Genomic DNA, 16,915 nt, shown 5'->3' with positions numbered 1-16,915 from the left:
AGTCTCTGTCATTAACCCTCAATAAGAGTAGTATATCAAGCAGTCTCATTGTAATCATATTCCACGATGAGCTGCCACCGCAATTCACAATCCATAATTACAATCTACCATCACAATCCACCACCACGATCATGATCCACCATCACAATCCACCATCACGATCTATGGTCCAAAATCAACACCTACAACCAAACATCACGATCCACTTAAATAGATTTATTTTTCACTTTTACGTTTATCTGAAAATATCTATATTTTCTTCTCCTCTTAATTTTTTACAAAGAATTGTGTTAAATGCTCACATTGTTTTTTTTTATTCTTAAAAGTAATCGACCCTGCCTTCTTCAATGAGAGCAAAGCCACAGCAGCAGCATCATTCTGGGAGAAACAGCTAAAATGGATTTGAAAGAGACCATAAAATGCAACATATATTAAAATACATACAAAAGCCCAAAAGAGAAAATAATCAACAAATCAAGGTGAGAGCTCTCAGCAGTTAAGAGGCTGATAGAGCTCAGGTGTGCAGCATTCATTCCTGCTCCTGTGATCACGCCTGTGCACATGCCCTCTTGGTAAGCAACAAACTTTTTGTGTTTTATTTAAAAATGTGTGATTGTCAGGGTGCAAATGTTACATTCATTTTATATTGTGTTAATCTGCCTTGTGTACTACTTTGTTTGTAATAAAACGGCCAAGTATATCTGCCATGGAATTCCAATTTTCAACCTACATTGGGGTATTGCATACAGTTTCTGATGAAAACATTAAAAATAACTGCAATTCATCCATCTGATATTCGACATCCTGTAAATCCAAATACAATGTACGTGAAGTGGAAGGTTGGGATTTTCTTTAACACTTACACTGAGTATTAGTTTTATATCTCTGCTGTCACAGTGGAAAATGTGGTTGTTGTCATTTTAAATCAGCAGCATTCTTTAATAGAAGTTTGTCCTAAATAAAAATCAGGAATATCTGAATTATACTGGGTTTATGGAAAATAAACAAACTGCTATAGTGTTGTAAATAAACGTTTTCTGAAAGAATAATGCACATTTATGTCAAAACCTGAGAAAATAACCCAAAACTACAGGAGCGTTTTCTGTGGCTGTAATAAAATGATCCTGATAAATTTACGTCCCAATGAAACTGTCACTACTTGACCATTAACCATTCCATTCTAAATCTATAATTACACAACTGTGCTGTTTCACTGTCGTTTCACGGTTGTCCTGCGTGTGCGGGGCTTTTACTTTGAAGTTGAAAACTCCTATATGCGCCCTCGTTGTTTCCGGTCGGACTACTTTACGCAGGCGGGCACCCCCGTCCTTCAGTGACGTCACAACACGCCCCCCTCAGACAGTTTTGGGGGCGGGGCTGCAGGATCACCTTTCACCTATAAAAGCAAATGTTCACACAGAGAAGAAGAATGTTTATTGTGCAGACTGTGCAGGTTCTCCTGTTCCCTAAACATTAAGAAATAACTAATGAAGTCTGACAGCTGATCAGTTGGCACAACAGCGTGCATGGATGTAAACCGTCCACTTCATGTTGCGTCAGGTCTTATTTCTTTTCACCCCTGTGAGACGTCAGCTAACCTGTGGCGTTCAGGTGACAGTAGCTGAAGATCAGCCGGCACCAGCAGTGGCTCAGACAGGCTTATCCAGGGTGATATCCAACATCCCCCTCGTTCATCTGCACCATCTGGGTCAGTCGCCCGAGTCTCTGGGCCCAGAAGTTAATCAGCAACAGTCCACAGTGTCAAGTGTTTTTCACACTCCTCAATTTAGTGCTGAACTACTTGATCTTTTTAGTTTTACAAATCTCCTGGCAGCCGTGTGTCAGCGAGAGCAGCTGACAAATGGGAACCATTTGGCGTCTCCGGATCTCAGCTGTTCCAGGGTGCAAGAAAACAAACAAATGTTCAAGAGAGAGGTGGCAGGAGCACTACATCCTCAACCCACTGGTGCTCATGGAAGGGAATACACAGGCTCAGAGACAGCTAAATGCCCCAGGCCATCACACTGTTCAACTGCTCTAAACTGCCATTAGATTGCACCTTGTAATATTTGCACTACCACTAATCTGTATTACTTACATTCTCATTCATTCTACTCAGTAATATATTTTAGTTTCTAATTTATATTTTAGGTGTATTTTTTATTACTTAAGTTTCATTTTATTTTGTATTTTTTGCTTGTGTGGAAATATTTATTTTTGAGCCTGGTTAGAAGGGAGCCTGTGACCCAAGAATTTCATTACCAGCGACTACTGTATGAAATTGTTGTGCACATGACAAAGTCTTGAATTTCAATATTCTTGAATTAAATAATGTGTTTGAGGACATATAAACCACAATATCAGTTTGAAATGAGATATCCAACATTTTATTTAATTCAATCATTCATCACAATATTCAACCAGGAAATTATGATTTATTTTTTATATTTTTTTATTATATAAGTTCTTTAAGTCTCAGTTCTTATAGTGACAATCTAATGTATTTAAACTTGTCAAGTCTGCTCAGATTAAATTCTGCATGGATCAACCACAAAAGCAGCTGAGTGTAAAAACAGAGATAGTGTAGCATTCAGTCTGAAAGCGTTTCTAACAGAGACTAAAACAGGTGTAATAAAACAAATAAAAAAATAAAAAACAGCTTCTAAGGCCCTGAAGTTGTTTCACTGGCACAGTTTACATATGCACCTTAATGCATGAGCACTGCTGTTGGTGTTAGCAGTTACACCTCAGCTTTTTCTGCTATGAAACCATTTTCTGTTTTATTTCCGTCTCCTTACTGCCCATCACTGCACCGTTTGTGAGGAGCTGCTTTCGTATACATTTCAGAAGTCAGTCCGTCACATTCCCCCTCAGACGTCAGGGTCTCATTCCTCAACTCTACTGCAGTTTAAAGCCTCACAAATCTCTGTACATTTACTCAATTTCCTGCTACTACATATTTGATTGCTTTGGTTATGTGGCGCAACAAAAATTTGACAAAAGCTGCTCTGCAGACACAGTGAGGTCCTCCACCAAGAAGCAACAACAAAATTAGATTATTTCAAAATGAAACTAATACTCAGCTGTGTAATGAGATTGAGTTGTCTCTGGATGTAGCTGCCCCACACTGGCCTGTGCAGCCATGTAAGATGCAAAAACTAGAAGCTGCTGTTCCCTTCATGACAGTAAATTATTGCCACAAAGTGACAGAAGCTCAACAAACCATATATTATTTTAAAGTAAATTTAAGTTGAAATTAAATGTATAAATGTTTATCGGTATTACTTTTAAATTCATTTTTCATGAGTGATTATCATCTGTAGGTAGTTAATTTCAGACTAATGGCCTCACTAAGTAAAAAGCACAGATAAGTATACAATGTGTATTGAGACAATAAGATGGAAGCAGTTACCAAGACAGAAACCCCATTGTATTCCTGAGAGGGTGAATACAGTACATTTGATTAAGGTCCATTATAGATGCATCCTATAAAAATGCTTATTGAAGCTATTATACAGATGTCTGAGAGAACTCATCATCACGTTAAAATGATTCAGTCCAAACAAAACCTGTTACGTGGCATCATGTTACCAAGTATGGCACCCAGTCTGATATGATTAAATCAACACAGTGGCTTCTGTGTGTTGTCTCACTTGATGACACATGTCAGCGATGAGAAGTGAAACATCTCGTCCAAGTGTGTTTGAGCATTTTCTGTCTGGTGTCAGTAATGAGGTTCACAGTCTTCCACCAGGCTGTCCGTGATGTAGTTGACTTGGAGAAGCTTGTGGTAATACTCCTTCTCCACTTCTGTGTTGACTGTCCAGGCTACAACCTCCACCCCTCTCTGGGCCCAGTACTGCACGTAGTCCCTGTAGACAGCACAGAGAATACACACACATATATATTTATACACACACAGTTAAATACTCTGGTATGAACAACAGGATTTATGCTACATATGTCGTTAGTACTTTCTTGGTACTTCTCTGGGACTTTGTTAGTACTTCTAGTTTACATTTCACTGAGTGAATATTCTAGAAATATATATATATATATATAAAATATATTTTAATGTCGTGCAATATTTAATAAAACAAATGCATATGATGAGGGATGAAGGTAACTTATGTCTTTCAGGAACATCCGTTAAACAAACACACTGTGAGCCAAATTATCATGACGCCATCTCACAGCCATAAAATATTTTCTTAAAGGGACAGTTCACCCAAAAATGAAAACTCACACATCATCTACTCACCACTATGCTGATGGAGGGGTGGGTGAAGTGTTTGAGTTTCCAAAACACTTTTAGGAGTTTCAGGGGTAAACAGCTTTGCAGCCAAATCCAATACAACTGAACTGGTGATCCATTCTTAAAACATAAAAAACATTAAATGCCTCCATACTGCTCCTGTGGTGTCATCAAAGTGTTTGTAAGCCCCGGGATTCAAATGAGACTTTGAATGACTAAAGTCCTCTGAGATCCTGCTGTTGGAGCTGAATGGTGGCATTAGTTTTTTCACCTTCGAAGAAGTAGTGACCATTTACTTAAATTGTATTGTATTTGGCTGCAACGCTGTTTACTTCTGAAACTCAAAGTTTTAGAAGTAGCTAGAGTAAATTTTCATTTTTCAGTGAAATATCCCTTTAATGTTCTAGTCAGGATGACTTTCAGCTGCAGGAACTCACGGTGAGACAAAGTTCTTCTGTATCAGGAAGGCTGAGACGCCACAGAGCTTCCACAGCACATGATGGTGAGCCAGGTCTAAACCTATGTCCATCAGTGTCATCCAGCGGTATTTCCAAAGCGAGGAGACTCGCGGGGAACCGTCTCCGAGCCGACTCAGACTCCACGGTCGGTGGGTCAATGCTGTGACCACCTCTGGGTCACTCTGTCTCATCTGGGGGAAGAACAGAGACCAACTGCTGTTTATGTTTGTTTAACAAAGTGGTGAGCAATGCATGTAGGCACGTTTTAGATAATTATATTTATTAGCAGTTTCAACTTTAAGGCCTATGTCAAGTGTAACAGAAGAAAGGAATATCAGATTCCCATGATTGCTTATCTTAATATAGAGTCTCAAACTACAGGCAGAGACAGTAGTTATCCATCGTCTTATCACAGCCTAGCTGAGTGTACTGAGCTCAATGCTGATAATCAGTTATCAGTTCCATATTGGTCGTTTGTAGTTTTATTACAGTGTCAACATTTGTATGACTGAGAGAACTACAAAAAAGAGACATTACAAAAAAAGAGACATTACAATCTATGAAAGCTGCCAAAACATTTCTCGTAAGAAGAAATAATAACATTAACAAAATTAGGATCTTTTTAATGCTTAAAATTCACATTATTAGATTTTAGATTATTTTAAGATGGCAGAAAACCCTGTTAATCAGAACCAGTATTTTAACAATGGAACATTGGGAGAGAGCAGCCTGTCACAAGATTTTCTCCTCTATTCTTACAGGTTCTTGAACCTGCACTACTTGAATCAGGGTGCTAATGGTTATATGCGTTCATGTTGATGCATTCAGATGGGACTAGGTAAGGTATAAGTACATCTAATGGCTTAGGCACATGCAGAGTATAGGCCACGAAAATAAGAAAAACTGCCTATGGCTGTTGCTGCAGATATGCAACTTAATTCAGTTATAGTGAACATAGTGTTTAGGCTTTGAGTCCAGCTGTTTGAGCCATGCTACACTATTGTGTTAATGCAGATATAATGGAAGGCAGTTGAAAACAAAGGATCATGTTTGGTTATGAAGGCAACAGTTCAGACTGTTCATTTCTCATTTACTGGATCCTCAAAACACAGTCACGGACAACTCGTTTAATTTTGTCCCTCTTGGACAAGTTTGTTTTTTCTCAATCAAGTAAACTGTCTTCTCTTTTCTTTCCTCACACTTTGCAGGCGTCCACTTACCCTGTAGATGACTTTAGGCTCAAAGGAGCAGACGATGCTGCTGTTGTAGAGGACTGGATGTTTCTTATACAGCTCTTTAAGGGCTGCTGCTGCCTGAGAGGAGAGTAGAGATGTGGTTATTGCAGTGCAGTCAACTGTTGGCAGTGTATGTATGTGTGGGTGTGTGTGAGGCTTTAAGTTGTTGTGTTTGTGTATCTGTGCAACCGCTTGGTGTTAACTAGCAGCTGTGTGTGCTTGTAGACACACTGAAGCCAGCCTGAAACAACAACCACCACGCAGCTCTGCATTCCTTACTCTAAAAAATGTGCTAGGTAAGCAATCACTTATCATGTGGTTACAAATGAATAACGCAAAATTTGAAGTGGTATGAGCTTTAGAAAGTTACAAAAAAAGGTAAAGTAATAACTTATAAAATTACTTTCCACCCTGCTTAATAAGTAAAGACATTTGGAACTACTTGATTCATTTAAACAACCCTATCCAACCCCTGCAGATATTTCATGATCACTTTGTACTGGAACGCAGTAAACACTATCTCTGGTCTATTTTAAACACATCAGCATTATGCAATGTTGACTGGATTCAGATCAATTGAATCAACAAAGTGTGACAGACATGTGCAGACTGGATATAATCAGGTTGTTGGTTTTGTTGGCTACACCTCATCTGGATGACCTTTGACATCAAAGTAGATAGTGAGTTGCAGTTTGATGCATTCCTCCACGGCCTCCTCCAGGGTCGGAATCTTCTCTCCAGCAAACTTCTCCCTGGTGATGAAGGACACAGAAGTGACACTGCTACGTCAGACTTGCAATATATATTTAACCAGATTAACAGGGAAACAAAACGTCTAACTATGTTTAACAGTGATTATCTCTGCTGTAGTGAAATGAAATGCATGTTTATGGTCATGAGAAGAACCAGACCGATTCAGCAGTGGGCTAATATGAGCCTTTCACAGATGCACTTGCCGATATGAAAAATTTTATTTCACAAAATAAACAAAGAGTAATCAAAGAACTACCAGGGACCCTACTTGAGTATAATTACATTAAAAACATGTGCACACTTAACGCTCCTGTGCCATTAAACATTTCTCGTCTTACTTATCAAATCTCCAGTATTATGTGAGAAAAGAGCACTCAATCATTGTTCTATGTGTGAAGGTGATGGAGGATGTTTTTGCCTTTGTATCAAGGATTAGCTTACTTCAATAAGATAATTGAGTCAAATGAAACTTTATGTAACCAAGGAAAGTTAGGTAAGTTATCTCCCCTCCAGTAGCTGACTGCCTGCAGTCATGAAGCTTTCAGTCAGGTGTTAACATTTCTCATGCTCTCATTTAACACTTGGACACCTTTGGTTTGTTGGTCTGATAGAAATAAACAAATGGAGCAGTCACTCATAACTTAATTAGACATCTCCTCTTCAACACTTTTTGAGCGTGGCAGATGACCTGTTATATTTATATACTCACAGTATTTGTCAGACACTGGGCTGAAAGTTTGTCATTTGAATATTTCTCACAGATTATTACTCCTATAATCACTTTCATAATCTCCACTGTAATATCTTGTTATGTTAGTGATTGAGAAGATAAATGCTGTGTGCATTTGCGTCTACTCCGGCTAAAATCTAACTTTTTGAGGGACTGTTTATCTTTTTTCTGTCTTGTGCCCCCTGGGTCACTTGTCCCCTGTGCATTACCAACAGCAGCTTCCCTCTTTCATTTCAATAAAAATGTAATCATCATTTCTGGGTTAATTACAGCAAAGCTTTTCTCAAACACGTCTGGGAGCTGACCAACATCTATTGTCACATTCAAAAATCTAAACTCTTTAAAATGATCATTCAGTTTCCCCAGCATCTTGAGCTGAGCAGTATTTTCTACAACTATATATACAACTAACTGTATTCAACACTTTAAATTCCAGCCTGCTCAACTTGTCAAACCTGCTCCCACACAAGATTTATACTCTTGACACATTTATAAAAAAACCTGCTCCCCTGCCATCCCTTAACTCACCTAACTCACTTCATTAAGCCAACAGTGACATTTTAACTATGCATTCAGCTTGAAATCACACACAATGTTTGAGTAGTTTTAAACAACATTTTTAAAATGCACCAAAATCAAGAGCTGCTTTAGATGGTTTTCATTCTGAAAATAAATACAAGCTGGTGGAAACACTTAAGGATGCATTTGTTTGGATGGATTGTCTGTATGTTCCTAGATAGATTCCACTTTCTTACCTAAGTGGATGTTTAGCAGCTGCATCCAGTTTGCGCAAGTCAGAAAGTGTCATCTGGCTGAGTGGTCCTGACCCGTTAGTGGTCCGGTCCACAGTCTCGTCATGCATGAGTATTGGAACGCCGTCGGCTGAGAACTCCAGGTCCAGCTCCACACCTGCTGCCCCATTTTTCCTGGCCTGGTGCAGAACAGATGTGAGAGTTGGAAGTTAGGTATTTCAGAAGGGTTTGTATCTGGTGATAATACTCAACTAATAAAATTGAAGCTCAGTTAGCTCTGACGTCATCCTGCAAAAATTGATTTTTCTGAAAACGTAAGGATTTCAACATTGTAGCTTTGTTTACAATGTGAAAACAGGTTTAGAAAAAATTGAAATGAAGAGACAAAACATGAGAAGAACACTTTAAAAGAAAGTAAAACAAAGCATAAGTTCCTCACAGCGTTTACAGCTGTCCTGTACATGTTTACTATAGTTCACTGAATATCAGCATGGGTGGTGTGTGCAGAGACAGTGGTTAAATAGGACATGATATCCTGATGGAGGGCTGCTGTTTTTCTCTAAATACTTTAACAGTACAGATGTAAATTCCTGCCAGATTACAGTACATGGACTGATCATGCCCTCTTTAAGGAGGGCCAGAGCAGACTGCAGCTCTTACACATGCTAGAACTACAAGCACACATGATGGACTGAATGCTAACTCTGGTTTAACTCTCCTAACTGTGAACACAATGGTTCATGTGCAAACCATATTCTCACACTGGACATATCTTCTTGTTTTTACACTGTATAAATTAGTTTTAATTACATATGTTTCATATTTTCTTACACTCTAGTATTATTATCCTTACACTTGGGTATTGCATGTTACTTATTATTACTTAATGATTCCTATTGTTGCCTCATAGTGCAAATGTCCTCATTGTGGAACTAAATTATTATCTGATCTATGTTTTCCATATGTGTCATTCCAGCCTCCAGTGAAGGTGTGGCTCAGGGCAGGAGAACCCCCCCCCCCCCCCCCCCCCCCCCCCCCCCCCCCCCCCCCAGTCCTCTCACCTCCCGGATGGCTGCTATCGTGTTCTCCGGTGCGTCGTGCCCACCGCCCCGGTGTGCCACCGCGAACACCCTCCCGGAGCCGACTGCGCCCTCGGCGGGGTGCAGCACCTGCTGGGCTCGGCTGGCTGGTACCTGAGGGAACCTGAACATGGCCAGAAACAGGTAGAGGGACGTGGTGAGGACGGTGGTCCACAGCGGGCTGCGGGTCCCCAGCAGGACCAGCACGAAGACCACCGAGTACAGGGTGACTTCATCTCCCAGCTGCAGCATCGTTACCCCCTGGTGTCAGTCTGTCTCCCCGAGACCACCGCTTAGTGTGCAGCTACTGTTAGCTACTGGTCCCGCTGATGTCTTCACATGCCCGGTGGTCCACCAGAGACTGTTTAAATAAAATGTCCAGTAACCGGAGCCGGGAGGAGAAGCTCCGGACTCAGGGGGAGACGTCTCACTGCGGCGGAACCCGAAGCTCTGCCGTGTAGTTTAATTTCTTAAAGATATATTTGAACAAAGTCTCAGATGAGAGTGACAAGAAAACAACAAGAAAACAACAAGAAACAAACAAGAAACAACAGTAAACGGTTTAAAGTACATCCGGGTTAGGTAGCGTGTACTTCCGGTTAGCTGAGGGTGAAGCGTTGTCTTTGGGGTGTCTTCAGAGGACTCGTGTCCAATCTGTCCATGTGCCTACTTCCTGCTTCACTCTGTCGCAGGTCATGGTGAGTTTCTTCTTCTTCTTCTTCTTCTTCTTCTCTCTTACACCGAGTTCACTGTTACACGCGTTGTTATGGAAGTCGAGATATTAGCCACTTAAGCTAACTACTAGCTGCTGCTTTGAATGGAATCAATGACAGCCCATACAGAAGCCATGTGTCTGTTTATAGTTTGTTATTATTTCTGTCTACCTCAGTTCATATATACCGTGTTACTTCTACACACACACACACACACACACACACACACACACCCCTACTCATATTGATCATTCTTAATATACTCAGACAATTCACTAGTTAACTCATCAGTTGGAGTTGTTTGGATTATGTAATATTGTTTTGTGTTGAAACCAATTCATTCATCAATCACAGTATTTTTGATGCACTTGTAAATCAAGCAATGGAATACAAGTGGTTTTATAGAATAAAACAATACCATGATCCTTGCACAGAGCAAAACAATAACGCTATCCAACCTCAATCTTTGCAATGAGAAGCACTAAAAGCAGGTAAACAGTTATAACATGATCAAGATAAATTAATGAAATACTGAAAGAGATGAAAAAAGGTTATTGTAGAATATTACAATGCTAAAAGAGATGATGCATTTTGAAGCAAAAGATATAATGTTTGGTATTAAAATGGAAAACAGACGTCACTTGGGGCTCTGTGAATTTGGGTTGGACATTTTTCCCCAATTTGCTCTTATTTGATAGAATAATCAATTCATTGGTTTAAAAATCAATCAACCAGTTAAAAACTGGTTAATCTGGTTCAGTTCACTTGCATCATTAGTTGCAGCCCTATCATAGTAAGTGTTGCTGCTGCATGTATGTTGAGGTCAGATGAACCTTTTTGATTGTTGTTTCTACAGATCAGATCAGTGTTGCTGTGCAGGCTGACCCCCCACATCCAGTCCTGTACCAGAGGATCATGTCTACTCGCAGGTCGGACACCTTGTGGCGTGCAGCTTCCTTCACCTGGTCACACCCCCCTCATACCTAAAATCACAGCTCTGGTCAGGTACTCGGACTTGTCCACACAGAAGTACACTATGATTTACACCCTGCCATACATTAAACATCTTAGAGCCGTGTCCAGGCTCAAACTGCTCCAAACTGCAATCACTGTGGTTATCGTGCCACCAGTGTTCTTCTTCTACATCCAGGGAGATGTGTCCTTCTTCCTTGTCAGCTACACAACGGGAATAGCGCTGTTTGCCGGTGCCATGCTGTACACCGCCAGTCACTTTTTCAGAAGGGTTGTGGGGATGATGTACCTGGACCCGTCTCAGACTACACTCAAAGTGTCCCACCTCACGTTCTGGGGCAGGCGCCATGATTTCTACAGCCCTGTGTCAGATGTTATGACCATTGGGGACACGGGGGACTCAGCAAAAGAGACAATATTGAAACTAAAGAGATACAGCAGTCCAGAGACATTGTACTTCTCCACTCACTATGGACGTGTGGTGGATCAGTTGGGTTTTCAGAAGGTATTTGGAAATTTAAAATGATGCAGAATTTTTTTTTTTGTTTAGATTTAGATAAGAATGAAAGTCAATATTTGTGAATTAATCAATGGACATAAATGCAATATTGTGAAAATGAAAGGGGTCTGTTAATAAATGTTTTATTCAATGAAAATTGTGCGTGAGGATGCATGTTTATAGGTTTCAGCTGCACTTTGGTCTTTTGAATAGAACAACACAAGTGTTGGCAATATGTTAGCAATAGTAAGATTACTTTTGCTTAGAAACCATTGACCTAATGTGAAGCAGAACAAAAAGTAAAATAAAATCGTGAATGTTTTACAAACAACACATGGTCTAACCTGCCTATCACTAGTAAAGCTCAAGTGGTCTCCTCTCTGGCTGTCTCCTGCCCCCTGGTGGCCTAGAGAGAAATTGCAGCAGCCATCAGAAAAACACATAAACCAATCTTACAGTGTATACAGCTAATGTGTTTTTGCTTCATCCAATCCTCTGACTACAAACAAACATGCACAGTACCTTTCTGTGGAAATAAATGACAAAGACCCAATTCTGTTAACGTTCAGAACAGCAAGTCTGATGACAAACTACTGGAGAGGCTGAAACTGATTCAAAATAATCACATCAAATCATAAAATATGACTAAAACAACCTTCCTTAAAATATGATTAAGTACGATGCCTGTGTTTAGCTGATTAATCTATTTCAAATAAAATCTGATACAAAATACACTTATATAAATATTGTATATAGTTAAATAATTGTATAATTACATGTGTAAGATATTTAAATATATGTTAATCCCCTGGTGCACACTCTAAATGTTGGACGCCTGCAAGCTCTCCATGCTTTCCATACTTCTTTATAAACATAGTGCCACACTTCCCCCTTTTGATCAGCTTCATGCTCTTGATGTTACCTGAGACACAGAGAAAGAGCGGCTGGCTCTCAGAGGTGAAGTTATGAGAGAAAACATAAATGTGATTAACACAGATGTAGTTCCCTTGGTTGCCATAGTGCGCAGGAGGAAACTGAACGTGTGCAGTATGTCCGACAGCTTTCTTGGTGATGTAGACGAGTCATAGGAAATGGTGACGATGACGAGCTGGAAACACCTTCCTCCTGGGTTCTGTGGTTTTATGGAGCAGCTGATGGTGGCATAGGAGGACTCACAATCCCTATCAATCGAAGATGAGGTGGAAATCACTGGTTGATACAGCAGATCTGTAAAGAGTTAACGAAGCAAGTCCCCTGTAGTCTGGGTAATGCTAGTGTGACATATATGTTTATATCCCAAAACACTGAAACTGGTGCAAATGCTTGAAAATCATCTGTTCTAAATTATTTTCTGTTAAAGTTGAACTAACGTCTGATGGTTGCTGTGATGAATAATGAACATAATGAAATAATCATTTGATCATAATTTAAAGGTGTCACTGGTCGAAAGAACTGAGCCACAATGCAGCTACACACCAGAGCTGCTGACTTCACGTCCCTCTTCATGTCATCCACTGGTTTCATCTCTACTCTACCAGCACAGACACTGCCTCCTCCCCCCCAACCTCACATTATCAGCCTCTGACGAGACAAGAGTGTCAAAGTTAATTCACAGCCATGGAAACATTGGATAAAAGTCCAGGGGAACTCTGCAGTTTTTTCATTATATCAAATTATCTTATTTTTAGGAGTTTGCCCAGTTGTCATGAAATTAGAGATGTTGAATATTTCAATTTAGCTGTGCTAATAGTAAATTAAAATTTCAAATAGACCGTTGGCGTATTTAATAACCTGCCAGCTGAGTGTACGTGCATGCTAAGTGACTGCAGCCCTGCAGCTTAGGAGAGACAGACAGCTACTGATGATACTGAAATGGTTATTGGCTCGTTGTCATTGTCATGTGCTGATGCCAACTCTACTTATGGACAGACAGGTTTACTCACAGCTGCTGTGCACATACAGCATGAACTCCAGCAGGGTCTGAATGGAATTTAGTTTTCCTCAGCAGTTTTTGTAATTGCCCCTGCAATCCTGAATTTAAAGATGTAGCTGTCATTACGGTATCGTATGTCCATTTGTATATCGAGCTTCTAATGCTTTCTGAAAGAGCGTGTGAGTGTTTTCAACTGTTTGTGAGGACCTTAAATGGTAGTTTTTAAAAATGATGTCTTCACAAGACTGAATCTTTGTTTACTGACTGACACTGACTTACACATGTGTGTCTCTAGACAGCAACATACTCAAAACAATGTTTACTTGACCTCCATAGAAAGAGTACTTATTATTTCTATAGGGTAACATGACTATGTAATCACTATTGGATACAGCAAAACCACATGCATCATTAAGTCTCTTTTATTTTCATGTCACTCTAAAGCTTCCTTTCAAAAGCTGGTTCACTGTTAATAACAATGTTTAAAGAATACAAATGTGCATTCCACAGAGTGAGAGAATATAAGAAGAAATGAAAACGGAGTAGTCAAAGTGTCTACAGATGTCAAATATTTGGCACAAAACTATATTTGAAAAATGTTGGTTTATGGTGTGCCACTTATCCCACTCCTGGTTATCGAGACAGTGAGTGAGCCAGAACTCACAGAAGGTACCAGGCAGTGAACCCAGCGAGGACGGCCACACAGGCAGCCAGAGCCACCTGACAGCGTGGATGTCTGAGAAGCATCATGACACACTGACACACATGGGGAAGATTTCCACTGGTGGCTGTGGGGGATGTAAGGGATGGAGATCAGGGGAAAAGAATATAAGAATAAGACAGAGCAGATTCAATGTGATGTCATGTCAATGACTTTAACCTCATGAGTCTACAGCTTAAACAGCCAATAGTTTACCATTAAGGAATAATACCTCCCTCCCTCCATCTGCTCCCATCCATCCATCAGCCCATTCCAAACAGGCATGTTTAGACCTTACTCAGAACTAGTATATTACTAGTATAGTAAAGAAGCTGCTGCTAAAAACATATTTCATAAATATACAGTAAGGAATGTAGCCTGTAAAAATATTTGTACCAGGGCCTGTTGCTGATTAGGGAAAAAAGGTGATTTTAAAAGGAAATCAATTCGAATGAAGTCTTACCTGGAGCATGGTTGGGAAACATTTTGATCTCACCACCCTGAATAATGTCTGCATGACTGTGTCCAAGACCTGGCTCATGAACTTCCTCCTCGATGGTCTTCCCAATCTCTTCAAGCTCTGTGAACATCTGTTTTCAAAATAAGGTAGATTTTTTCCAAATGATGTATTGTCTTGTGAGCGTTTTTTCTGCATAGTTCATAGTTATGTATTATCAGGACTCTCCCAGTCTAATGTCCCCGCTCACTCACCATCATGTCAAAGACAAACAATCGGTTGGACTCGTCCACGATCCTCTGTTTTGTCTCAGTGTCCAGTTCCAGCTTGTTAATCCTGCTGTGGAAAAGCTGCTTGAAGCCGTTGAGACTGTGGATGTTCTCAAACTGGTAGAAGTTGAGCCCCTCGCCGGTGGAGGGGAGCTTCAGTGCCTTCTGGGCCACTCTCCTGGCGAACTGTGCCCCTGCGAGGTCACCCATGTAGCGGGAACAGGCGTGGGCCACGAGCAGGACCGGGTCCTTCTCTCCCACCTCCTTGATGCGGTCCAAGCAGGGCTTGATGCCTGGAGAGATGCTGATCTGTGAGAAAAAACACAACGAACAGGGGAAGTCACAAACTTTGCTAGTTAGCCGATGAATGTCCATGTGAAGTTAGGTTTTGTTTGAATACATTTTTTGGTGCTATTAGAGAAGTTTAAGAAAATCTTTTATTGATATTTAAGTTCGGTGAAAAGCACTGACTGCATTAGAAGTTAAAAGTTGCAGTAGTTCATGTGTGAGGTTAATGGTGGTGCAAGAGGCTCCAGGTGCTCACCTGGCTCTTCCAGTCCTCTCCGTAGAAATACTCGAGATCCTGGGCCAGGGCCTCCTGCCTGTGAAGCTCTGCAGGGAAATAGACTGGCGAGATGTGAGGGTGATTGTTGTTCTTTTCCATCTCCTCCTCTATGGCCGTGTAGACAAAGTACAGAGCTGCTGCAGCTCTCTGACAACAGACACAGATATAGAAAGAGAACATGGGAGAGTCACAGATAAATGTCTGGTAAAGTCCAAAGGTAATGTTGCATCCGATCAAATGTTCCAATCACAGACTTTATATAGATTGGCGACATGACTGTCCTCAAATGTGGTGGTTGGCAGCAGTATAGATCAAACATCCTGCCTCAGAGTCAAAGTGCATGTTAAAAGTTAATTTTTCTGACAAGTTAGGTTTGAATCAGTCATATGATGCTATAAAAAATTATAAAATATTATGACTGAGACTGGCTTGGTTAAACACGTGTATCGCTGGGAAGGTGCTTCCGTGGCTGCATTACAGATCGCTACTGTATGGATCAAATATGAAAGATGGCGGCGTTCATAGTCCAGGATGTTTTGGCTTCATTTCTGGATGGTGTGGGGAAGGTAGGATGCATTGTCCATCTCTACAGTGTATGGATACAACCAAGACAAGGCATAAGTATGAAATGTGTCACTGTGACCCTGTATTTTATCACTACCTTAGTGACTTTCACTATTTCACCAAACAAAATTCTGGTTACCAAAATAATTAACACGTCTCCCAATGAATGGGCCAAGGTCCCAGCAACATTTGCTGATTTCCATTTTCTTTTTGCTCAGTTTGATTAAATTTCACCTTGTAAAATTTGACTTAAATAACCTTTAACAGTTTATTTCCAAAAAAACTAATAAGAATAACCACACTCGTATTAGAGAGGCAATATAAACTAAAGTCTATGTTGTCGAAGAAACTTCTGATGATATTCTCAGAGATTGGACTTATTATGTGTGACAGCAATGGAGGATGTACTGAGACTGAAACCCAACCTTGAATAGCTCCCTTCTGATGCAGCCTCTGAAGAAATCTTTGAGGTACTGGCAATCTTCCATTAATCTGTTATGGGACTCCTTGGTCCCCTCGCGTAACATTTCAAGGAGGTTGCTTGGACTTGATTGAAGGAGGTTAGAAAGACAGAGGAGAAAGAGAGACAAACATAAGGATGGAGTGCCAGTTACCAAAAAAAGCCTGCTTAGGACTGAGGTTTTCCGTCATACCTCAGAAGTTCCTCATCATTGTCATCCCCAATAATCCTTGCCCTGTGGTTTGTCACATGGTAGGATGTCACCTTGGTTTCCATCTCCCTGGTATAGAGGGAAGTTTAGGTTGTTAGCGTCCGAACCAAATGATTTAAGATAAAAGATAAATACTAACGATAAATCACACACATCACATGATGTCAATATAGTGTAAATAGAAACCCAGCCAAGTTTAGATAATCTTGTAGTGACACTACATCAGTCCGTGCTCTCAATTCAATTCAATAAGCAAATACATAATGTTAGCATGTGTAGCCAAAGAACTTATACAATATTAAAGACTAAC

General features: G+C 40.3%; 3 protein-coding genes across 3 annotated transcripts; 1 reads left to right on the top strand and 2 right to left on the bottom strand.

The window, feature by feature from the left end:
* Positions 1–2,371: 2,371 nt before the first annotated feature.
* Positions 2,372–9,794, bottom strand: gde1 (glycerophosphodiester phosphodiesterase 1). Its single transcript, XM_069529906.1, has 6 exons — positions 9,245–9,794; positions 8,187–8,362; positions 6,595–6,700; positions 5,934–6,026; positions 4,693–4,904; positions 2,372–3,872 (listed from the first exon to the last, which is right to left on the bottom strand). Exons 1-6 carry the CDS (start codon positions 9,512–9,514, stop codon positions 3,725–3,727), a joined length of 1,005 nt encoding a protein of 334 aa, XP_069386007.1. The 5' UTR covers positions 9,515–9,794; the 3' UTR covers positions 2,372–3,724.
* A 24-nt stretch (positions 9,795–9,818) lies between these two features.
* Positions 9,819–11,603, top strand: tmem186 (transmembrane protein 186). The gene is made up of 2 exons (XM_020084466.2): positions 9,819–9,960; positions 10,832–11,603. Exons 1-2 carry the CDS (start codon positions 9,958–9,960, stop codon positions 11,471–11,473), a joined length of 645 nt encoding a protein of 214 aa, XP_019940025.1. The 5' UTR covers positions 9,819–9,957; the 3' UTR covers positions 11,474–11,603.
* Positions 11,604–13,785: 2,182 nt separating this feature from the next.
* On the bottom strand, positions 13,786–16,670 carry hmox2a (heme oxygenase 2a). The gene is made up of 6 exons (XM_020083835.2): positions 16,588–16,670; positions 16,360–16,480; positions 15,350–15,517; positions 14,791–15,114; positions 14,543–14,669; positions 13,786–14,167 (listed from the first exon to the last, which is right to left on the bottom strand). The coding sequence occupies exons 1-6, from the start codon at positions 16,668–16,670 to the stop codon at positions 14,040–14,042; spliced, it is 951 nt and encodes a 316-aa protein (XP_019939394.2). The 3' UTR covers positions 13,786–14,039.
* Between the last annotated feature and the right edge of the window lie 245 nt (positions 16,671–16,915).

The sequence above is a fragment of the Paralichthys olivaceus genome, chromosome 8, assembly GCF_024713975.1.
Source record: "Paralichthys olivaceus isolate ysfri-2021 chromosome 8, ASM2471397v2, whole genome shotgun sequence".
Classification (NCBI taxonomy): Eukaryota; Metazoa; Chordata; class Actinopteri; order Pleuronectiformes; family Paralichthyidae; genus Paralichthys; species Paralichthys olivaceus.
Note: the sequence above shows the minus strand (reverse complement) of the source record. Positions and strands in the feature narration are given on the sequence as shown.